At 54.4% G+C, this 23,331-nt stretch overlaps 1 protein-coding gene across 8 annotated transcripts in view; it reads right to left on the bottom strand.

The window, feature by feature from the left end:
- Positions 1 to 16,915, bottom strand: part of KIFC3 (kinesin family member C3) — a 35,903-nt gene extending 18,988 nt beyond the window's left edge. For 3 of the 8 annotated variants that reach the window (XM_061174237.1, XM_061174235.1, XM_061174238.1), the window contains exons 1-5: positions 16,846 to 16,915; positions 12,755 to 12,962; positions 10,047 to 10,189; positions 6,427 to 6,565; positions 3,347 to 3,549 (exon numbers count right to left, since the gene is read on the bottom strand). In XM_061174237.1, the coding sequence (XP_061030220.1) occupies positions 3,347 to 3,549; positions 6,427 to 6,565; positions 10,047 to 10,189; positions 12,755 to 12,920 (651 nt within the window). In that variant the 5' untranslated portion in view covers positions 12,921 to 12,962; positions 16,846 to 16,915. Of the gene's footprint in view, positions 1 to 3,346; positions 3,550 to 6,426; positions 6,566 to 10,046; positions 10,190 to 12,381; positions 12,512 to 12,754; positions 12,963 to 16,845 lie in introns of those variants that run through there. The other 5 variants (XM_061174239.1, XM_061174240.1, XM_061174236.1 and 2 more) reach the window with 4 other exon arrangements.
- Between the last annotated feature and the right edge of the window lie 6,416 nt (positions 16,916 to 23,331).

The raw sequence follows: 23,331 nt of genomic DNA, 5'->3' as shown, positions 1-23,331 counted from the left end.
TGGTTTCTGCTCACAATGTAAGGTTCTATGTTGAGGTGTGGGGGCAATAAGAGGAGGGGTGCAGTCTGGGTGTGTGTAACGATGGTAGGAGCCTTGGAAGCGTGAAGGCCTCTGCTCCAGGGACATCCACAGAGGACAGGGGAGCTCAAGGCCACCAGCACGTGGCCTGGGGCTGCTGGGTGCCCCAGGACTGAGGACCTTTGATCCGAGTGCTCCCCACAAGGCACACAGTGAGCTCCCAGAAAATATAAACATCTCCGTCTGACACATCCAAGGGGAGGCCTGAAAAAGACTCCTAAAGCCCTCACAAGTCCGGGTTCCAACAGGGACAATGGCAGCCCCAGCTGCTGAGTCAGCTTTGCCAGTGGGGCAGGGGGACTTCATAAGATCATCACTTTGAACCCCCCAATCCTGTTAGGTACATACTATTATTATCGCCATTTTACAGGAAGAAAAACTGAGGTTCCAAGAGATTAAGTCATGGTTAGGCAACTTGTTCAAGGTCACCTGACCACTAAGTGGTGACCCTAGGATTGGACCTAGTATTGGAACCCCTGCAGAGCAATGTATAGAAGACCAGAAAGATCAATCTGTGTCAAACCACAGTGAGGCTGACAGGAGACCAGAGCACACAGAAGTGACACCTCACAAGGCACAGCACTTTACAGTTTACCATCCATTTTCCTGTCCAGTCCCATAATTGAGCTGCCCAATAACCACGAAGCAACATCTATTTGACCCAGTGTAGAGACTGGTAAATGAAGGCTCAGAGAGGAAGTGACTTGCTACAGCTGCACAGCCAGGGCTAGAACCCTACTCACGTGATTTCAAATCCAACACCATTCCTGGTAACGATGATTGGCGGTGGTGGCAGTGGCGACACCAATAATACTGGGTCATCTCACCAGGTACTGTTATTATGTCCATTTTACAGATGAGGAAACTGAGCTGCAGAGCAGTAATTAACTAGCCCAAGGTCACACAGCTAATGAGTAGTGCCAAAGTCAGGATTTGAACCCAGCTCTAGGCCCAAGTGGTTGGCCACAGCTCTACAGAGTCAGACTCTCCAAAGAGTGGCTCAGAGACCTGGAGCTTCAGGTACATCTCCTGAGACATTTTTCAGAAAAGACCTGGCAGTCAGAAAGTTCAGGAATAAAATATGAGCAAAGACCAGGAACCATTCTGAATTCTCCAAATCATCCAGAGGCGTGGGGGTTGGGGGGAGGGGAGGGGTCAGGCATATCTGGAGAGCTGGCACTCAAGGACACCAAAAAGGCTGAGATGCTTGACCTGCAACTTTCCCTCTAAAAAGTAAGTCAATTTTGCTAATTAAAGGAAAAAATGTTTCTTAAAAATTTGTTTAAAGTCACAAAAGACCATATATTGTTATTTAATTTATATGCAACGTTCAGAAAAGGTAAATCTATACAAATGAACAAAAAAAAAGCAGAGCAGTGGTTGCCAAGGGTTGGGGGGAAGGGGCATATGGGGAGTGACAATAGGTCTTTGTAGGGTGATAAAAATGTTCTAAAATTAGACAGTGGTGATGGCTGCATCACCAATATACTTAAGACCGTAAATTGTACACTTTAAAGGGGTGAGTTTTATGGTATGTGAATTATATCTCAGTCAAGTTCTTTAAAAAACAAAACTTGTTTCAAAAGTGAAGTGCCCGGACAAACTAAACCAAGAAAAGTCAGGGAAGGAAGAGCTCTTGCCACAGGTCAGACATGTGTCCTGCAGCGAGGGCCCTAGACCAGCCCCACAGCCCCATGGGGCAGCACCTCATGCCACGTTCCAGCTACACAAGCCTTGGTTCGCCCTGATACTCATCCTGCTCGCCCTGCCACAGTCCCTTTGCACTGACTGTTCCCTCAGCTCAGAATGAATGCACTTCCTCTGCTCTGTGCCAGACCTCAGCTCCAGAGCCGCTTTCTCAGGGAGGCTGCCCCCGAGCTCCCCTACAGGTCCTGATCTCCCCGACAAAGGCGCGTGGTAGAAACCCTCATTCCCTGTGTGTGTACCCGCCTGCAGAGCCCTTGTTACTCTTCCAACTTTCATAAGTGTATGTAACAAACGTCTGTCCTCCCCTAGACTGCAGCCTCCGCAGGCCAGGGCGTGTCAGTCCACCTGGGCATCCCCACTGCTCAGCTGGGTGCCTATACATACCAGGCACTCAGCAGACATCTGAGGCAGAAAGACAGGCAGGCACCGCAGGAGGCAACAGTGATACAAAGCTGGTGTGTCACACCTGCCATGAGGAGCTCCCTTTAGTGGGGCAGACAGGCCCAGAGGCAGCAAACAGTGGGGTCACTGTACAAGAGGGAGACACAGGGCACTAGGGATGCCCCAAGGAGGCCCACCCAACTCAGCCAAGGACAGGTGGTCAGGACAGAGTTCTTGAGGACACACTTGTAAGCTGGAGAAATGCTGTATTTTAAAAGTGCATGAAAATAATCTGCTGCCCCTGGAACTGAGAACAAGGCACGGTATTCAGTGATGTTCCCTCGAGTAGAAGGTCCACATGCTGGGCAATCACAGAGAAAGAAACTGACCCAATCGAAGGCAGGGCTTTCCAGAGAGAGTTCAGGCCCAGGAGCTCAGGCATGGGCTCCAACGTGGGGATGGTTTGGAGGCAGGGCTGGGGACCTTGGGGAAGTGGGGAGGGTCAGACACAGGCACGAGAGACAGACACGGACAATTAAGAGTGGGGAGCTGAGCCCCAGGAAAGGGGCCTCGGGGCCTAGGTGGTGATGGGAAGGAGGGTGAATTAGCCAGGCATGCGGAGGAGGGCTAGGGGTCAGCCCACAGGGACTGTGGCGTCCCCAGCGTCCTCCTGGCTAGCCAACAAAGGAGAAGCCCTAGAACCTTCACTTTCTAGGGCTTCCAGAGATTTGAGAGCTCCCTTCTCTCACTTGCACACACGCCAGCCTCTCATTTCCTGCCAGTTTTCCGTGGGGTGACCTCTGCAATGAGTTTGGTCCACCTGGGCTGCCCAAGCCAGGGCACCTTGGAAGATGGAGTGGACTCAGCACTGGCCTCAGCACGGGAACGTCCCTGCGCTTTCCTGCTCCGCTCATGCCTACGCATGCTGCCTGTCACTTCTGGAGAGGTAGGTCCTGGTCCCTGGTAACCACAAGGAATGAGGCACATGGATGGCCAGGATGGGAGGCCCAGGCCTCTGATTCTCGCCACCTCGCCCTCTTGTGCACTCCCAAGCCAGGAGAGGAGACCCCATCTGTCCATTATGCTGGTGGTCTGGTGGGTTCCGGGTGCCCCGGGCGATGTCCTCCGAGCTGCTCCACAGTGGGCAGCGGCCTCAGCCCGTCCCATCCTCCCCAGGTACCTGATTCTGCAGCTGGGTGGATGTGGCTTGCTGCTCACTGCCGCAGACAGCCAGCCTCTCCCGTAGGGCCACCAGCTCCTCCTGTAGCTGGGCTTTCTCCTCCTGCAGCTGGGACATGGCCTCCACCATCCTATGTACCACGGGGGCCGCACCTGGCGGCCCCGACAGGCTCGAGCACCTCCCGCTGCCAAAGAGCCGCCCACCTATGAGCAAAGTAGCCGCCGATCAGCAGGGCAGCAGAGGCCCCAGCCTGGCCGAGGAGAGGGGGCCCGTCATGGCAGGGGAGGGGATGCAAGCAGAGGGGACGAGGGAGCCGGGCAAGGGCTGGGGGCAGCAGCAGCATGGGTTAGCCGGGGGCCTCCGGGGCCTGCCTCGGAGGAAGCCGCTTCAGCAGGCAGCTTCTGGGGGAAGGAACTGCCTAGACCAGGACTTAGGAAAGCAGCTTCCACTGATTATTCCCCCAAAGCCTGTGTTCTAGGTCTGATGAGCAATACCCTCTCCATGGCCAGCCTGCATTGACTTGCAGCTGAGAAAGACATAGCTCTAGCAACAGCTGTTCTCTCCCCAGAAAACACTATCCTTGGTGGAACATGATTTCTTTAAACCCCAAACCCTCTCCAGAGTACAGAAGAGAGGCGGGGTCTCCCCAGCCTGCCCCCTGCCTTCCGCAGGGAGTGGTTACCCGCACACGTAGAGGGAGCAAGTGGAGGTGTGCGTGTGCAAGGGACAGACAGACCGGGACACGGGGACAGACACAGCACGTGGGCAGGAACACAGCCAGGCGCGCTCCCAGGCGGACCCCTGCGGGATTGAGCACAGAGACCTCACAGGCAGGAGGGATAAACACAGGGGTGGGTGGCGCCTCAGCCTTCCACCGTCCTGTCACCGAGAGCAGAAGAGGCACAGACAGATGGAAGGACAGAGACACACAGTCAAGGCCTGTGACCTGCTAATGGGGCCTGGCATGCTTGTCACAGCTTACTCGGATGGCCCCAAGAATGGCCACAGTCTCTGCAGGTGGGGAACGGGCAAGGAGGTGGGGCAGTGGGGCAGAGGAGAGGCTGGAAGGGCACGGATCATCAGGCAGCCCAGTCCGGGTCCTGGCCAAAGCCTGAGAGGCAGGGCCAAGTGTCCAAGAGTGAAGCATGAAGAGTGGCATCTGCTGGCCGCGAGCCTCCACCCTACCTCAGAGCACCAGGGTGTCGGGGCTCCGCCACACTGTGTGGGCAGGGCTCGGTGGCGGGGGGATCCCAGACGCTGGAAACAAAGCCACCTGCACCTGAAGTCACACATCCCAGCTTCAACCCACAGGGAGCTGGCAAGTTGAGACAGCACAGAAGCCAAAACTGCAGCTTGGCTTTTGGACTGGGCTGGAGCGGGGAGCGCAGATGGAGCTGATTCCAGGCTGGGCAGGACATCTCAGCACTGGGCCCAGGAGACGTAGACAGTGAGAAGCCGCTCTCACTCTAAAGGGAGCAGGCCACGCACACACAGACTGCCTTTTCCCTTCCTCCCAACCCTGAGGGACGGCTCCGACTCAAGGCCCTCTGGAAAGCTGGAACAGGGGCCATCGCTGGCTGGCTAGGAGCCCTGGCCGTGCGGCCTGCATGTGACACAGCATGCATGTCACACGCAGTTGGCCAAGCTTCTGCTATCTGTTCTAGAGAGAGCGAGCTCAGACGGATGCTTCCAGGCCTGCACACGGGGCTGCCATGGGCAGCATGTGACCAGCACAGCCCTCTGCCCTCTGCAGACTGCCGTGGTGTGGCAGGAAATGCTCTTGACTCCAGGTCCAAGAGCTGGTTCTGCCACTTCAGAGACGTGTGGGAGGGCCCCTCAGGGGCTTCCTTTGTAAAATGGGGACAACGGTCCTTATCCAGAGGCAACCTTGGGCAAGAGCCTGGAACCCACGAGGGATGCGCAGGTGTGAGTGAGTGTCACCCAGCAGGACATGGAAGAGCCCTTCTTGCCCGGGACACTGCTCATCTCACCCTCAGAGCCCACAGCCAGGGGAGTTCACCCTGACCTGGGCACAGTGCCCGTGTGTCAAGGGAGCCAAGAGGGGCCCGGAGAGCGCCTGCTGGGCGAGAAAAGACCTAGAGGAAGCTAAGGGACAACAGCAGAGGAGGAAGAGGTGAGATCAAAGGGGCACCTAAGGGCGGGGACTGAGGGACCTCTGCACCCTCAGAGTAGGTCAGCTGTCAGTCCGAGTTTTCAGAAGACAGTGTTTTTCTCAGAGACCCTGCCTGGACACGGCCCCTCAAGGACACTCAGGCTCGGGGGTCCCAGCCCCGGACCCGCTGACAAGAGTCAGTCCCCCGGACTGGAGGGACGATGCCCCCCCTTCCACACCCCGGCCAGACCCCGACACCCGCCCCCGAATCAGTGCCGGGCCCACGGGTGAAGGCAGCTCTGGATCAACCTCAGAGTAGGCAGTGGTTCCTTCCACCTCGCAAGTTCAGACACGCAAATCAACCTCTGACAGGAGTAGGCAAATGAGAGAAAGGCCAGCTCCTTTCCCCCCTCGCTCTTGGCCTTCCCCTCGGGCTCCTTGAGGATGCACTTTCCCAGTAACGGCTGGGCTCTGGGTTCTTGCTGGGGAGCCCCACAAAGGGGGCACACAGCCTCTTCCAAAACCTCGCCAGCCTTGCCGGAGAAGAGTGGAGCCACCAGCTCCTCCTTCCCAGCCTCGACGCAGCACAGCGAAGCCCTGTCCTAGGGACCTCTGAGTCCCTGATGGACCCACAGAGACAAAAGGAGGGGGTCAGGCCTCTCTCTGCAGGAGGTGGCGTCTTTGAGGCTGCCACCTTCACCCTGCTTTTGACAGGCGCTGGGGAAAAGACAAAAAGCGGGGAAATTCAACCCCAGCCCATGCCGGCCAAAGCTGCTTATAACCGGTGGCGCGCAGCAGCACCAGGAGGAGGGTGCCCCTGGAGTGGGGATGGGCAGGCTGCAGTCTCTGAGTTCCACGTCCAGGCGGCCACCTCCAGGGCAGGAGGACGGTGTCTGGGACAAGAGCCTCCCCTCCGACACAGGCTTTAGCCCGGGCTGTGCCGGGTCAGCGGGCAGACTTCCTTTACCTGTTTTCTCTACATTCATGGTGCCACCAGCTTCTTGGGCCTCCCGGCCCCGCCTGGGGGCCGGCGCCTGCCTCTTCAGGAGTTTCTCTTCTTTCGCCCCCTGACTCTTGGTCTCGCACCCCTTGTCCCGCAGGGCCTGCTGCCAAGACACAACCAGAATCCTCACATGAAGGGGGGGGACTGCGGCGGGGAGGGGACCCCCCTCCAGCCTGAGGACGGTGCGCTCCCGGAGCTGGTGAGGACCTCAGACCCGGCCAGCCCATCCCCTCACGGTGTGGGTGGGGACTACGAGGTCCGGAGTCTGGAAGAAAGCATGCCCAGACCTCACAGCGAGAGGGGGCAGTGCGTTCTCCTGGCCCCCATCAGCAGCCAGCCCTCTGTACCAGCGAACAAGTCTCCTGGGCACTTAGAAACCCTCAGGTGAAGCTCACTCGGCTGACCTGTGAGCCCCAAGTCACCACTGCAGTGGTCTGATCGCTCAGGTGCACCGGCCCAACATTCACAGGCTTGTCCAGCCCCACCAGGCACACGGCAGTCTCAGGGCGATGCCCGCCGCCCCCCCCCCCCACCATGATGTCAGCTGCCCTCACCTTCAGACGGCACCAGCCTGGGACTGCCAAGGAGGGGACACACGGGTCCATATGAGCAGGGGAAGGCCATGGCCCACCCCCTGGCATGGCTATCCGGGACCGCAGGACCCTGTCTCTAGGTCAAGGAGGAGCCAAGGCAAAGAAGGCTGAGGTAGAACAGACCAGTGAACTGGTGGGGAGATGCAGGGGAGAGGCAGAAAGAGTCTTTCATGCAGAGAAAACCACCTGCAACTCACACAGAAAGACGTCCAAGGCAAGCAGCAGAACCACATGTAAAGGGCGATTCCATTTAAGGATAATGGAAATAAAAGAGGCCTCCAAAATAAAAATCTGGGGAAATATACACTGGTTTTCTCTGAGAGGTCGGGTGATGGTGCAGGGGCTAAGAGGAGAAATATGCATCATTTCAACTTTGGGGGAGATCAAAAGAAACTTAACCGAGAGAGAGTGGGAAGAAAAGAAAGCCTTTACATTTCATTTTGAATCTTTTTGGCATTTGCATTTTTAACCTTGTAAGCATCTATGGTGTTCTGCTTTGTTATCTTTGATAACAGAAGTTATCTGGCAAGGCAGATTACAGACACTTTTGTGTGTGTCTTTCTGCCCACCTTATTCAAAACAAAAAGACAAATGTTATGTTTAAAAAATGTTCAGAGCCTGGGGTCGGAAAGGCCTGGGTGTGAAGCCTGGCTCAGGTGAGCTGTGTGACTGTGGGCAAGTTACTTACCTTCCCTGGAGTTTCATTTCCTCATTCTTAAAACAGCAACTCCACTTTCTACTTGAGAAGGGAGGGTGGTGAGCAGCCTCTCGTATTTAGGAAAATTCCCGCGACTTAATTTTGTCCCCACCCTGTGACCAACTGCCACACCAGCACGAGCAGCCTTGTCATTGGTGGCGGCAACGGGGGCAGCTGGAAGTTTCCATTTGCCGCCCAGAGCAAAGGTTACACTATTTCTGGCCTGTTGGCCAAGCCACAGGATGGGCAGACAGGCCCCCGGGGGGGGTGGGAATTTCTGCAGCCTCGGAAGGGAGCGACTCAGGTTGTAACTGCTTGAGAAGCTGGCAGGGGACCCACTGGGTCCCCTCACTGTGTCTGGGTCCCTACTTGGGCCCCACATCCACCGCCCACCTTGAAGCCCCTGTAAACAGAATGAAGTTTCAATGGCCCAGGACACAACTGTGGAGACTGGTTGCTGGCGGGAGCTTCTTAGATCCTCAGCAGACCTGCTGACCCCAGCACTCAGCGGCAACCACAGCCCAACACCCCATAATCAAAATTCAAGAACAGAGCCTCCGCCCAACTCAAGGCTGCTGATTTCTGACCACCTCCCGATTTAACTACCAATGGCTCAAGTCATAAAAAATGGTTTCTTTAACATAAAAACAGTTTCTTTAACTGTCCCTGTAACAGGCTTTTCTCGCAGACCTTATAGATAAAAGAAGGACCATTCGGTTCCGTTTTCAGATGAACCACATAAGAAGGGCTGACAAAAACCCAGAAGCCCAAGATTGTCCCTGAAGCAACAAACAAGGGGTCCACGTTCAGACCCGGCTTGGGGCCACACGAGGGAGGACAAACACAAAGGGCACATATTTCCCACAGCCCCTCCTGCCCTCCATCTGCATGTGTCCCTTCAAGGTGGCCCTCTCATGCACAATCTTTCTTGGGGGGAGGGGCCTTGGCAACACCCCCAGATAACTCTGGTCCTTCATCCTCGGCCACTATGTCAATGTTTGCGCATACATTCGTGATCATTTGATTACTCCTGGCCTCTCTGCTAGACTGCTGGGTCTATTTCTCTTCTTTGCTGTGTGCTGGCACCTAACAGAGTAGGCACTTCATAAATATCTGTTAACAAATGCATCCATTTAAAAATTGCAGAGCCTGTGTTATCCTGAAATTGCTCAAGCTATAGCTGCATGACTGCATTGGTATTTGTTTAAGGATCTCTTTGCAATCAGAAACAATACAGAGAATCAGTTAGAGAAACCCTGAAGTAGAATATTATGCAGCAGTTTAAAAGAATGAGGTAGTTCTCTATATATTGACAGGCACGAAGAAATAACCAAGACTTACTGTTGAGGGAAAGAGCTCGTCACAGAACAGAAGGTAAAAGTAAAGAATAAAAATTGTATAAATCCAATCAAGTGGTTGTACAGGAAAGATAAATAAACACCAAACTCTTAATAGTGGATTTCTTAAAGATACAGGACCACAGGAGACATTCAATTTCTAGATATTATATTCCTGCCACGTGTGAATTCTTTACACCATGTGTTATAAAGCTCATCATGTTCAGATCCCAACTTGCTGTGTGACCAGTAGCAAGTTACTTAACCTCTCTGAGCCTCCCTTACTTCATCCATAAAACTCACATAAAACAGTAACTGTGTCTTGGACTGATGTGAGACATACAATACATGCCACAAAGCCCGGTACAAAGTCAGTGTTCAATGAAGAGTAGCTATTATTATTGCTATCATGATGTATTAATTCTACAACCAACTACTACACATATATATGTAAACTTTGTCTTTTGAAAGTCACATGATAACTGACTTGCAGTGATAACTGCAAGAGAAAAGAACCCAAGTTTTGGCAAAGTCCTCTGTCTAGCTTTAGGTTCTCACTTTAAACGAGGAAATGTAAATAAGTATTGCCCCATGGACTCATATGCCCCAGTGGCAATAAACAGCTCCCCTAAAAACCTGCCCATCTTCCTAATATCTCCTCACTGAAGGCCCCACAGTTCCCACTTTAACACTTCAGCTGGGGCGTGGCTGAAAAGCTGCTGTCATCTCCTGTGAGATTTCCCCCGAGCTAACCTAATAAGCAAATTGCCCCATTCAGGCAGGCTCAGGGTGGATGTGCCATGAGGAGCCATGAGGAGCTTGGCAAGAGGCAGAAGGCAGGTCCCCAGCTCTCCCTCCCTGCTTCCCTCCCCGGAGAAGGAAGCTGCTGGAGCTCAGAGGGCCACGGCACACTGGCCCAGCTCGAGCCCTGGCATTTCTGACCGCCCCAGGGCTCACCTGCAGGGTCAGGTAGAGCCTGTGAGGGCTCCCGGGGCTCGCCCAGTCCACGCTGAGGGCTCGGCACTGAGCCAGGGCCGGGCGAGCTGCACTTCGGGTGCTGGAGTCCTCGTCGCCGCCAGCCGGGCTGTCTCTTCCACGCCCTGTCCCAGGACAGAGGAGACAGGTGAGATGCTTGACGCTGGCTGGAGACTGCTGGCCGGGTACCACTGGCCAGGGCCGTGGCTGAGCTCCCCTTTCACACACTCCAGGCAGCCCAGGTGCTGCCAGGAGGGACTCACACGCCCTCACATGCCTGCCCTACACAGAGGGAAAGCCTGGCACTCGGCGGGGGCTGCGCTCCTTCCTAATCACAAGCCGCCCTGGGATCCTCTGCAGGAAGTCGCCCAAGACCCTGCGGGAGGTGGCGGGCTCCCCTCCCTCCACGGTGGCGTTAGGGCAGGCACCTGCCCACGAACACCCTCTACAGACAGCAGCAGAAGGAAGCCGATGCCACCCTGGCTGCGCTAATCTTCACAGGAGGTGCACCCTGGGGCCGCGGCCTCATTACCGAGGCTGCCTCTAGGTGGCAATTTCTCCCCTGCCTTCATAAAGACCAACCCCACGCTGGGTGGCGTGGTCCCTGTAGCCTCCAAAAACACACTCAGGACCAGTTAAAGCACATCCTCTCAAGCCTCTGACACACTGCCTCCCTCACCGGATGGGGGGAGAGGGCTGCAGCAGCGACACCCCATTCACCCCTCCCTTGACCCACCACCACAGCCTGTGGGACCAGACGGGACGGGAGAGGGGATTCGCCTCACAGGACAAGCTGCAGAGCTCCCACCCTGGGGGGCAATCACATCCTGAATGCCAGCACTGGGCCAAGTGCTTTCCAGGCCTTATTGCCCTTCTTGATCCTCAGTTTCCTCGTCAATACAATAGGCATAAGGAACCAAGCTCAGTCCTGTGATGAGGATTAAACAGGGCAACACATGTAAAGTGCTCACACAGAAGGTAGCCAGCAATGCAGGCCATCAGCTCCTCACAACAACCCTGAGAGGTAGGAACCGGAGACCCAGAAGGGTTAATAATGTGCCCAGGGTCACACAGAGCCAGTATTCCAGTCCCATGTGCTAACCCACCCTCTGCTTGCCTACCCTTCTCAAGGCAACAATAAGAGGGGGTTGGGGGTAGAGGGGCCCAGGGACGTGACATCCACACTGGCTGAGGCTCTACCCAGTGGCAGGCACCACGCTTAGCATTTCACACATACGATTTCACTGGACCTTTGTCTTAAATTTTAAAAGTAGATAAAAGTCTGTATGGTCATATAATCCTCATAATACTAATTTAAGAGACCAATACACACACACATAAGACTAGAAGGAACTATATAAAATGTTTAGTGACAGGCGTATAGGTGATTCTTATTTTCCTTCTTATACTTTTCTGTGTTTTTAGTTTTTAGTTTTCCAAGAGAACAGGTTTTTGTTTTTTTCAATCCTTGCTTTCTTTTTTTTTTTTTTCTTTTTTTTTTTTTTTTTTTTTTTACCAGAAAAGCAATACTGTTCATTCATCTTTAATCCTTTGGACAACCTTGTTGGGTAGAGACCATCTTCAGCCCCTTCCAGACAACTGGGGCTACCTGATCCAAAAGCCCAAGCTTTCCCCGGCGGCCTCCAGGGTCATCCCCAGCCTCACTGTCCCCTGCAGAGAGACTTTGGAGGGCAGCGCTCTGGCTGCCACCTATGGCACAAGTGTGATGAGAGAGAGGGAACTGGAGTTTGCCATGTGCCCTCTCTGGGCCTCAGTTTTCCCTTCTGTACATAGAGGGGCTTGGACCCGATGTCCTGGAGGGACTCTGCCAGCTCAGACAGGCTGGCAATCTTCAGCCCTCTCCCCGTAGGTCAGGAGTAGTCAGACAGCAAACCCTTAAGGCATCTTGTCTGAAGATCCCCCCCCCCGTCCCCACATTTACAGGACAACCTACCCAAGCCAAGGCTGGCAGATAGTCATGGGGCAGCTCCCCGGTCCTGACGATCTAGCTCCCACCGGGAATCAGAGGAGCTGCCCACTTCTTGACGCTGGAGGCACCAGGGGACATGACCCAGAAAGGAGAGCTGGTGTTGACAGCTCCCCCAGGGGCACAGCGGGGGCCCCGACTCGGGGACTCCCTCACTGCCCACCTGCTGTCGGGGCCGCCTTGGATGGCACCTAAAAGGAGGGCATGGCAACCACTCCCTGCCAGGCCACGCTCCGGAGCAGCCTCCGTCCACTCCTCGCCATCCGCGGGCGAGCCCTGGCGGAATCAAGTGTCAGCTCCGCGCAGGGCACCGGGCAGCAGTTCACCTACCTTGTTTACCGGCCGCGGGCAGAAACCGGAGCGAGACCACGAGCGCTCCGCCGCCAAGGACAGGCGGATCACAGAGCCACAGCCACCTGGCCGGGCCAGGGAGCGCGTGGCTGTTCGCGGAGTTCTCCCCCTGCGCTACAGACTGCGTTAACGTTTAACTCGGCGTCCCCGGCTTCTCTACAGACGGGCGCGGGGCAGGAGCGCCCAGCGAAATTGACGCCCTGACTCCACGCCCGGCTCGCGGGCTGCCGGTACCCTGTAATTACCTGACAGCTCTGACTGAGCCTAGGAACTTGCCAGAAACCCCGATTTCATCGCTGGTATCTGGAGGAAGGAAAGGAAATAAAGAGGCATTTTAAAAATGCGGACTCACCAGTTCTCAACCTCCCCGGGCCGGTGTGTGGGAAAGGGCGGGCGGCCGGGCTGGCTGGGGCGGGGCGAGCCATCCCCGGCTCGGGCTCCCCGGCCCGGCCCACTCGCCACAGGCCGCGCAGCGAGGGCGTGGCTCCCAGGTTCCACGTCCTGCGAGACGGGACCATGGCCCGGCGGGGCTCAGCAGCCTCCTCCGGGCGTCGGGCAGCCTGCGGAGAGAGCAAGAAAGCGAGATTGAAGCCCGCTAGCCGGCACCCTCCGCCCCCATCCCAAGCTGATCGGAGCCCACCATCTGGAAGGGTCCGCTGAACTGGGTCACCTGTTACCCAGAGCCCCAACTCGAATGTCCCCCAAGGAGCCCCTGGGCTCACGGGCTGAAACAGAGCCTATCACCATTTCAGGGTACTAGTTAAGGAGAAGGGAGGCTCAGAACTGGGCAGGGAGCCCATCAGGTGTGTCTGCAGCACAATGTGGAGACCCCACATCTCAGCCCCTCCACTCTGAGCCTGGCAGCATAAAGACAGGTCACAGCCCCACATGGAGGAAGCACCAGTCAACAGCGTCTCCATGAATCTATTCAGAAGGGGCCTTGACTGTGGCCGTGACGTCAGGCTTACATATATCCAATTCTCTTAAAATCAGCTCATTCCTGTATTCAACTAGCCTTCACACTGTACCTACAACTGGCAGACACCGAGCTGGAATTTGAAATACAAAGATTCATTCATTCCTCATTTAATAATTATTTACCCAGTACCTGCTGTGTGCCAGGCACCTGCCAGGGGTCCTCTTTGATCAGGAGAGACATGGCCTCAAACCTCCCTGTCAGGAGGGAGGTAAACACTTCAACAAACCTCCACAATCAAAACAGGATTCAGGGAGGCACCAGGTGGTATGGAGAATGGGGGTGGGTGTGGGGAACACTGGTCTGGGTAGAAAGCCCCATGGGGCCCTTATGAACAGAGCAAATGAACAGAACAGACTTCATTTACTGCATAAGTCTTTATTGAGTACCTATTGTGTGCAAAGCAGCTCTGAGGGCATTTAAGGTGACACCAAGCTGTGGTCCCAGACTCAGACAACAAGTGATGCCATTTACAGAAGAAGCCAAGTCAGCTCAGAGGGGCAATGTGGAGTTTGCTTTTGGTTTTAAAATGGATTTGGAGGCACCCAAGGACTTCCTAATGGCGCCACCTGGGCTGTAGGCCACTTTCCCCAACCCTCACTGCACTGACCACTCTCTACCAGGCAGTAAAGATATCTGTTTGAACAGTGTCCATCTCCCCTGACCCTCTATGGCTCCCCAGGGTGGGTCCCACAGCACCCAGCCTGGAGCGAAGCTACATCCACACCAAACACCTGGTGATGGCTTTTTGGGTGAATGCCCGGAAATGAATGCACACAAAAGCTCGAACTTAAGCTTGGAAGAGAGCAGGGCTGGAGATGGAGACACAGAACCGGGTGGCTGACGGGGGTCACTGTGGCACAGGTGAGAATGCAATCACCAAAGGTGGTGCAAGATGAGAGGCAACCAAGAAGGATGGAGCTCACTCCAAGTGGGAAGAAAAGCTGGAGAAGGAAGGTCAGAGGTGGCAGGAGCACCAGGCAGGTGCAGAGTCCTCAGAGGTGACCGGAGAGTGAGTGGGAAGGAGAGGATGGTCAGTTCCCAGGGAACCATGCCACGGAGAGGTCAAACTGGAAGAAAGGTCAGTGGAGCAAGGCAGAGGGCAGATGTGGGAAGGCCCAAGGCGGATGGGGGCTAGAGGAAGCTGCCACTTCCTTCACTTTGGAGAAGCTGGCTAGGATGGGAAGGAGAGGATGTGGTATTTAGAATAGGAGAGATTTGCACATGCTGGGTCAACAGAGGGACAGGAATGACTGAAGCATCGAGAGGCAAGAGAAGAGTGCAAGGATGGGTGGCCTGAACGTCTGGTGACCGATGTTCCCAGAGCTGAGCCCTGGAAGAATGCCAGGCTCCTGACTAGGGAGTCATGGTCTCTGTCTTCCTGGACTAAGGAAGACAACTTGGAGGAGGAGGCTCCTGGGTGCAGTCTCCCTGGGAGGGGGCAGGACTGCTGGCCAAAGGGCGGGGTGGAGGCTAATCCAATATGTGGGCAGCCCCGCTGAGGAAATGGAGATGGACCAGTGTGGAATGGAAGGAACCAGGAGGAGCAGCCAGATGTCCCCTTCTCCAGGCTGCTTGGCACGGAGCTGGGCGCACAGCAACCCTGAGGCTCAGCTGCCCAAGGGATGAGGAGGGAGTGAGACAGGCTCCACCTGCATGCCAAGCCGCTGGGAAGGTAAGATGGCGGAGGACACTGAAGGTCGATGTCACAGTTGAGGGAGAAGACTTTTAAAGGGGATCAGCTAAGTCTGAGGGGGCAGGGACAGAAGGAGACAATATTTCGTTGGTTTCAGGAAGGGAAGTTAGGAGGCAGTCAGGAAGATATCAGGAAGAAAGGGGAAGGGTGTGTGCAAGATCCTGAAGAGGAAAAAGCAGCTGAATTTAGCAGCCTGAGTGGTGTGAAGGTCAAAAGTATCAAGGACTTTCAAACAGCCCAAGGCTGGAGACTCAAAAACCTAGGTCATGGGGCGAGGTGATGGGGGCATACGAGTAGAGTGGTTATGACCGAAAGCTGGTTCAGAACCCGGCTGTGCCACTTACTAGATGTGTGACCCTGGGAGAATTACTTTGTCTCTGTGCCTCAGTATCTCCATCTATGAAATGGGGAGAACTCTACCTTATAGGGTTGGTGTAAAGTTTAGACAATACATATATACAATGTTCAGAACAATACTGGCATATACAAAGAATACCCAAATTTTATTTTTTCAGTGACCTCTATCCAGTGGTGGGTGGATGCAGAGGGCTGGCTGCAGGAGAGCCAGCACCTGCCTCTCTGGGTTTAGGCCAGGGTGGTGGAGCTACAGCCCCCTTGCCCCAGACCAGGGATATTGCAATGGTTGGGGGACACACTTGACAACTGCCCAGAGACTGCTGCCCAGGAGGCTTGGTCTCCCTGGGAGAGCGGGCAGAATGTCAAGGAGGTTGGACAGGGGCTAGACCTCCCCTCCGCACAGTCACACGTCCTGGGTTTTGCAGGTCAACCCAGATTTCAAAATCTCTGCTCCCTGGTGCCCATAAGGACAGCAGAACTCACGACCCAATGTCCCTAAAATCCAGTCACTGCCAATACAGGGCCCCATTCTGAGACTGCATTCCTTGCAAATGACTCTCTGGCCAAGGAGAGGGTTACTTTTATCAAGGGCATGGGGAACAGCCTGGGCCAGCGTATGTGCTCACTCAGCCTCAGGCAGACAGAAAGCCAGAGAAGATGAAAGGCCAGGGGTGGCCACGACCCCAAACCTTGAGACAGATGTGTGTATTGGGGGGGCTGGGGGGTCGGAGGTACAAATGGTACCAATTTATATGCAGCTTCCTCTTTAAAATCTGCCAGGACCAGGCCCTTCACTGCGCCAGAGTTCTGCTCTAACTCACAACAGGGGGTTGAAGGAGGTGGCTTCTGGCTCGCCCTTCCTGCTGGGCCCGCTCCCCACCCGCGCCCCCCCAGGCCCCCCCTCAGCCAACCGCTGTCAAAGGCTCAATTTCGCCCACTGCCCAGGACGGCACCGGCCCAGGCCCTCCTTCCTAACCTGGGGCTGGCCCACCCCATCCCGGCCCTGCGAAGGGGAAAGTGAACTGCCCAGGGGACCTACGGGGTGGGAGGGCCGAAACTGCAGCTTTCAGGGGCGCCCTGCGGTTGCAGGGACCTCTGCCAGGGGAGGGGGCGGCGCTGACGGGCACGCGGTTCCCCGGCAGTGTCCGGCTTTCCCGGGCCATTGAAATCGGAAAGGGGGTCCCGAGGTTGCTTGGATTCCAGGGGACACGCCGCTCCCATGCCCTGCTCGGCTCAGGCTGGACGGCGCAGGGGGGGTGCGGGATAGCGCAGGGCCGGGTCTCCGGGGCCCGGCCCTCCCTGCGGCCCCCAACGGGGCCGGTCAGGGGGATCCAGGACGCGGCACCCCGAACGACAGGCCGGGCGGAACCCGAGCGCCCAGCCCGTCCTCAGCCCGCCCGAGCCCCGGACTCACCGGCCTGGTGGAGGCAGGATCCCTGCGTCGCCGCAGCGCCCGGGGCTCGGCCCGGCCCTCCAGTGGGAGGCAGCTCCACGCCGCCGCCGCCTCCTCCTCGGCCCGCCCCGCTCCCGCCCCTCTCTGGCCCCTCCCGCACACTTTCCACAGGAAATGATTAACTCCGGCCGCGGCGCGTTCCCATGGCAACCGGCTCAGACCCAGGTGGGGGGTGGTGGCGCGCGCGCACACGCACAGACTCACACTCGCACGTGGGGCCGCCCACTCTGCTCAGACCTTCCCGCTGAGTGTCCCCACGCCCCACAGACGCCCGTGCACACGTGCGCGCTCACCCCTGGCGCACACGCACCTTCTACATGCTCACATACAGTACACAGTATACGTGGCTCTCACGTATGTTTGCACACTTGCTCTAGTGAGTCCACATGAACACATTCACAGTTCTCACACACGCTGTTGCACTTAAACGTACACTTTCGTTCTCACCCCCTCAAAGCCTAGTACTACAAAACTTTCGCACACAGTAGTTACTACTCACAGGCATACTTACAAGTGCTCCCTGGCTACCCTTCACACACTCTCACAACCTCTAGTACACGTCTTCTTGACCTTCTAGCGTGCACACTACACACACACTCTTACACAATCTAGCTAGTACGTGTGCACACTTACACATTCTCACACTTTCCACGTGCACTCATTCCTGTACGGTGCTCAGACTTAACCCCATGCTTTCCCACAAATGCTGCACATGCGCCTGAGTACACACATCCACTTGCACACGCTCACACACGTTCTCACACGCTCTCTGACTCTTTGTCACACTACAGCCTATACATGCTTTAAAACCCCAGTACACGCTTCCACACACGCTCTAGTTAGTGCACACAGGCATGCACTGTCACACATTAGCACACGTGTTTTCACACACATTTCTCACTAGCTCTATTAGGAATACACAGGCCAGGTTGCCTGCCCAACCAGGGCACCACCTGCTGCCCCCTGCTCCTCAGCCACCCTATTCCCCTCTCGCACCCCCCTCAATAGATAAACGTCTTGCAGAGCAGGGAAGCTGTTTGGGATTTTTTAAGGTAAAATATTCCTTTGCATTCCAGTGAAAACACGTTCAGAATGCAGCCGCTCCAGAGCAGGCAGCAGCTCCTGGCGTAGCCGCAGACGGCCCTCCTCATAGGATGCCCCAGAAGAAGCCTGGGAGGCCAGGGAGCCGGCCGGCCAAGGAGACCCAGCTGACCCGGAGGAGCCACTCTGTTCTTTGTCTCCCAAACAGAGGCGGCATTTCACTCCAGTGTCAGCAGCAACATTCCCCTTCCAGGGTGCGGAAGGAGGAGAGAGAAAAGAAACTCAGAAGCCAGCCCAGTGCAAGCTGATGGTCCCGAAGACAATCCTGGGGGTGGGGGTGGGGGGCGCTCTGCCTCTTCCTGTTTAACAGGGGACGATGGCCCAATGGCCTGGGAGGAGCAAGGAGGGGACTGGAGGGGGGCGTGCAGCTCCAGGTGGGTTCTGTCTCTTGCTGCTGAGCAGGCACTGGGCTGGCCGTCAAGAATCTCAACCAGAGACAGAGCCAAGGTTCTGGGCCTCAGATTGTTCTGGATGCCAGATCAGGACACTCACAATCCCCCTACTGAAAGTGGGTTCGTGTATGTTTTATTTTCTCACTGAGATGTCCCAGTGCAGGCCCAATAGAGGGTGCCTTTCACGCTTCTGGAATGGTTCCCTGGAGAGATAGATTTCTAGCTAAGAGCCCCAAATAATCCTCCCAATGGGAGAGCAGGCCATAATTTGAGAGGTACCTTCTCTGAATCCCCCTGCCTGCCCTCCAGACAGCACTGGTCAGGGGGACCGCAAGGTTGGATGAGGGCAAATTTTCTCTCGATTCCTGACCAAGTATCTCCCTTTGTTACAGATCGTAGCATTTGATTGAGGAGGGCAGTGGGGTAGGGGTGTCTGTCTTTAAAGTCCTGATATAGAACCGGAGGCCATGTCTTACTTGTGGTCGGTTCGTTGACATTAACTGCAGGTGCCTTCCAAAGCCAAAGCCAGATTTTAAAATTAATAATAACATTTATTGTTCTTTTTCTCTGATTACCAAAGTAATAGATGTTCATTGTAACCATAATCCCACCCACTAGAGATAAATGCTGCCAACATTTTAGTACAGTATTTTTTTTCCTCTGTGCACATAATAGCGACCATTTATCCACAGCTATCACTGCGCCAGGCACTGCACTGAGCTCTTTAAAAACAAGATCTCATGTAACCCCGAACACCCTTTGAGGTGGGTACCGTCATATCCTCCATTTTCAGGAGGGAAAACTGAGCCTCCTAAAGTTCATTCACAAACTCAGTGTGTGGTAGCGCTGAGATATGAACCCAGTAGGTGTGTGTATATATACATATACACAAACATATAGCACTACTATACATATATAGGTGCCGGAGTTTAAGTTCAAAGCACCTTGGGACTTCCCTGGTGGTGCAGTGGTTAAGAATCCTCCTGCCAATGCAGGGGACACGGGTTCAATCCCTGGTCCAGGAAGATCCCACATGCCGCCCAGCAACTAAGCCCGTGCGCCACAACTACTGGGCCTGCGTGCTGCAACTACTAAAACTGGCGCGCCTAGAGCCCATGCTCCACAACAAGAGAAGCCACCGCAATGAGAAGCCCGCACACCGCAACGAAGAGTAGCCCCCACTCGCCACAACTAGAGAAAGCCTGCGCTTAGCAACGAAGACCCGACACAGCCAAAAATAAACAAATTAAATAAAGAAATTTTTTTTAAAAAGTTCAAAGCACCAGTGAAGGAAAAAGAAAATTGAGACATGTGAGGAAGCATTTTCCGAATTCCAGCAAAACTGCCTTGAAATGCAAAACCGATTTGCTTCATGATTGTTGGAATTTAAGATTGCACAATGTCAGGAACTACATACCAATGACTTCAAGGTCATTTCTATCCCAGAAGCTTCACTGATGGTTTGTAATGGAGGCTGCCAATTCTCCCTGGTCATACAGAAAGTGAAGGATTTGCCAGAAACTCGGCCACCCCAACACTGAGGTCCTGAACTCATGAGTGAGGACTCTTGGGTTCAGCCTTTGGCCTTCACCTCGACCTCCTGCCTACCTCCTGGCAGAGGCATAAGTGTCCCCGGGAGGGCCACAAGAATGCAGTAGCCAGAACACTGCAGACCCATATCTACATCTACCCCATCCCTCGAGGGGGGCGTGAGGGACAACACCATTGTTGTTCAAAGGGCTTGAAACCCCTTAACTCTCAGGCATCCATCTGAGAGGTAGCCAAGGGCCTGAGGGCTCTTCTGCACAGAGGGCAACAAAGAGGGGGCAATAACAAGCCAGACTGTGTTTAATCTGATTCTCGTAGCACCCCCAAGTAAAGCATACCTAAGATTTACATGATTTTCCAGTTTAAATGACTTGAGATTCGATCACCTCCAGGCCTTTGCAATGCTATTCTCCCTGCCCAGAAGGCCTCTCTCCTCACCCCACTCCCACCTGCCTCTACCCACCTTCACCTGGCCGGCTCCTGCTGTCCTTCAAGTCCTTCAAGCTTAGAGGTCACCTTCCTTGACCCTCCCAGACACCACAGTCCCCTGCCTGCCAACCCCACTGCAGCACCTCCCACACTGGATTGTAAAGGCCTCTCCTGTCTACAATATCATCTCCTTGAGGGCAGGGTCCTTTCCTGACTTGACCACAGGTAAATCCTCTGCTACAGATTCAGCTCCTACAGGCACTAGGTGCCTGGCATCACATCAGTTTTCGCTGAATAAATAGCTAGATCACTTATAATTTAGAGGGAGAGAACAGGGTGCATTAAGCATACCCAAACAGACTTTCTTCCCATGTAAATTAACGATAAGTCTTATCAAAAGGAAGTAAGTGAAAGGATCCTTAAGGAATTATTTCAATGTGGTCAGTAAGGAGCACCTCACAGCTGTGAATAGGGTATCTGTGCACGATCCTGGGTAACAGTTTCTGGAAGTCAGAGAATACCTTCTGGAGTTGAGTCACATAGTAAGTAATTCTGACTCAATTAGCCACTGTTTTGAAGCCACATTTTCCAATAGCCCTGAAACAGCCCCATCATGGACAGCACAGAGAGAGCTGGGAAGATCCCGGAGGGACGGGTGGGGCTCTGCACCCAGCCCTGCAAGCATGCATCTTACTCCTCACCAGCAGCAGTACACGGGCCCTCGACCTCTGAGCATATCGGGGGGCTGGCCCTTGGTTCACACCTGCCAGCTCTGAGGAAGCCACGCTCCTCAGTGGATGTGAAGGGGTTGGGTCTTGGACAACCTTGGGAGGCACTGTAAATCCTGTCTCTCTCCTCTGCTACGGACTCAGCTCCTAGGGGCACTCCGTACCCAATAGATATTTGAACAAATGGTACCTTTCTCTCCCTTCTCCATTTCCTGCTCCCTCTGTGCCCTCCCTGTGCAAGGGTGCCTTCCTTCTAAAAGCTGTATTAACTGGGGAAACAGTTCTCCATTTCCAAACCAAGGCAACCCTCCCCTCAATAAAACCACCTTGCTCTAAAATCTCTAGACAGTGACTGCCTCTCTGCATTTGGCAGGGAGATTGGACTCAGCAGCACTTCCCGGCTCTTAGGTGAGGGGCACCTGAAACCTCTTGATGACGAACCTGGCAGAGAGACCCTGCCCGCAGCATTCCAGGGTAGAAAGCAAACAGGGGTTTGTTTCCGTTATCATTTCCCATCGTCTAAACAATGAGAGGAATGCAAACATCGAGGAGATATGTAATTAAGCATCAGGTAATAAAAAGATTTAGGAAGGATGGCTATGGGAGATGAGCCCTGCCGCCACTGCCCTCCCTCTGAGTCAGCCCTTCCCTGGGATCATCCAGAAGCCTGGGTTCCCTCTCCCAAAAGCTCCCTCCCTGGCTTCTCTTCTTGCTCCTAAATCATTCTCTCTCCTTGTTCTAAGCCAAGACATGCATTATTAACATCATTTCTACTTTTTTCCAACTTCCCCATTCATTTTTCCCCTCTGCTGCAAATTCTAGGTAGTTGAGGTTTTTTTTTAAGCTTTAATTTTTATTTTTCCTGCACAAGGGCAGGAGAAATCAAGAGAGGAAAAAGCACCCCCCTCTCCGCCAAATCCCACCACCCTTAACTTATTCTCATTGGCTCAGATGTTCTTTCTGGTAGTTGACTTTGAACAGACATTATTTCTGTATTAAGGGGACACTGTATAGAGCAGTGGTTAAAAGTAGGTTTGGGGTCAGATGATCGTGGGTTTGAACCTTGGCTCTGTCACTTCCTCCATGCCTCAGTTTCCTCCTGTGACAATGGGGTAGCAATAGTGCCTAACTCACTGGGCTGTCTTGAGAAGTAAATAAGAGCAAACATGTGACACCCAGAGCCTGGCGCACCAGCTGCGGTTATAGTGGAAGGCAGACCATGGATACAATTTTCTACTCTGCCTTTTTCTCACTTTAAATCACAGGCCAAGCATTTTCCAAGTTACTTTTTCCTACTGGGGCCCGCTCTTTTCTGAACTGCAGGTTCCAGACTAAGGATGAGGCCCAGGTCCCATCCGACCCTGGGGTCACACTGTGTGGGGCACACCCAGCACCCTGTAAAAATGACTGAAAAGAATAAACATTTTAAATGGCTGCATGATATTCCTCTGAACAGCTCTGCCCCAACTGAACTGGCCATTCCACGGAATCAGATATGTGAGTAGCTCCCATTTTTCACACTTACAAACGGCATTGCTGCGACATCTCCCCACATGCAGCCTGTTCGTTCCCTGGGGAGAGGGTGGGAGATGGGGGGAGAGTGGGGTTGTTAATTTCATAAAAATCTGGATAGTCTGAGTTTTTTTTTTTTTTACACTTTCTAAACATGTTGCCAGATTGCCATCAGAAGGGCTGTACCAAATTTACACTTTACACTGTCGCTGGCAGCATTTTTGACGAGAACTACTTTTCGTACTAATTTACAGTTTTTCTCTCGGATCTGGAATTCTCGCCCGGGCTGGTTCCCCTGTGAGGCATGAGGCATATAAAAAGTCTGAGTGATGGCTGTCAGGGAGGGAAGTGTCTGGTTCCTTTGCTGGGTTTCTGTCTGCTGGGCTGGGCTGGGCTGGGCTGAGAGCACTGAGTCAGCGCCCCCCCTCCCTGCCTGCTCTTCGAGCCCCCAGACACTTTCCCAGGTGGGTTCTGGAACATCCCACAACCCTGGAAGATTCTGCTCAGGTGGCCACCAGCATTACTAAGGTTATCCCTGCTCTGACACCAGCCTGCAACTGCATTCTGGCTTCTTGCAAGAAGTCAATCAACCATTTCTAGAAAGAAAATCCCTCAAGAGACCCTGGCATCTGCAATCAGCTTTCCATTCCTGGGGGGCAGCAGGGGGGCGCACAGAGGCAGCAGCCGGGTGAGGGCAGCCGTGTTTTCCCAAGAACTGCAGCCACGGCCCCTGACCA

The sequence above is a fragment of the Eubalaena glacialis genome, chromosome 18, assembly GCF_028564815.1.
Source record: "Eubalaena glacialis isolate mEubGla1 chromosome 18, mEubGla1.1.hap2.+ XY, whole genome shotgun sequence".
NCBI classification, from domain to species: Eukaryota; Metazoa; Chordata; class Mammalia; order Artiodactyla; family Balaenidae; genus Eubalaena; species Eubalaena glacialis.
The sequence above is the reverse complement of the archived record's forward strand: the minus strand, read 5'-3'. Positions and strand labels throughout refer to the sequence as shown.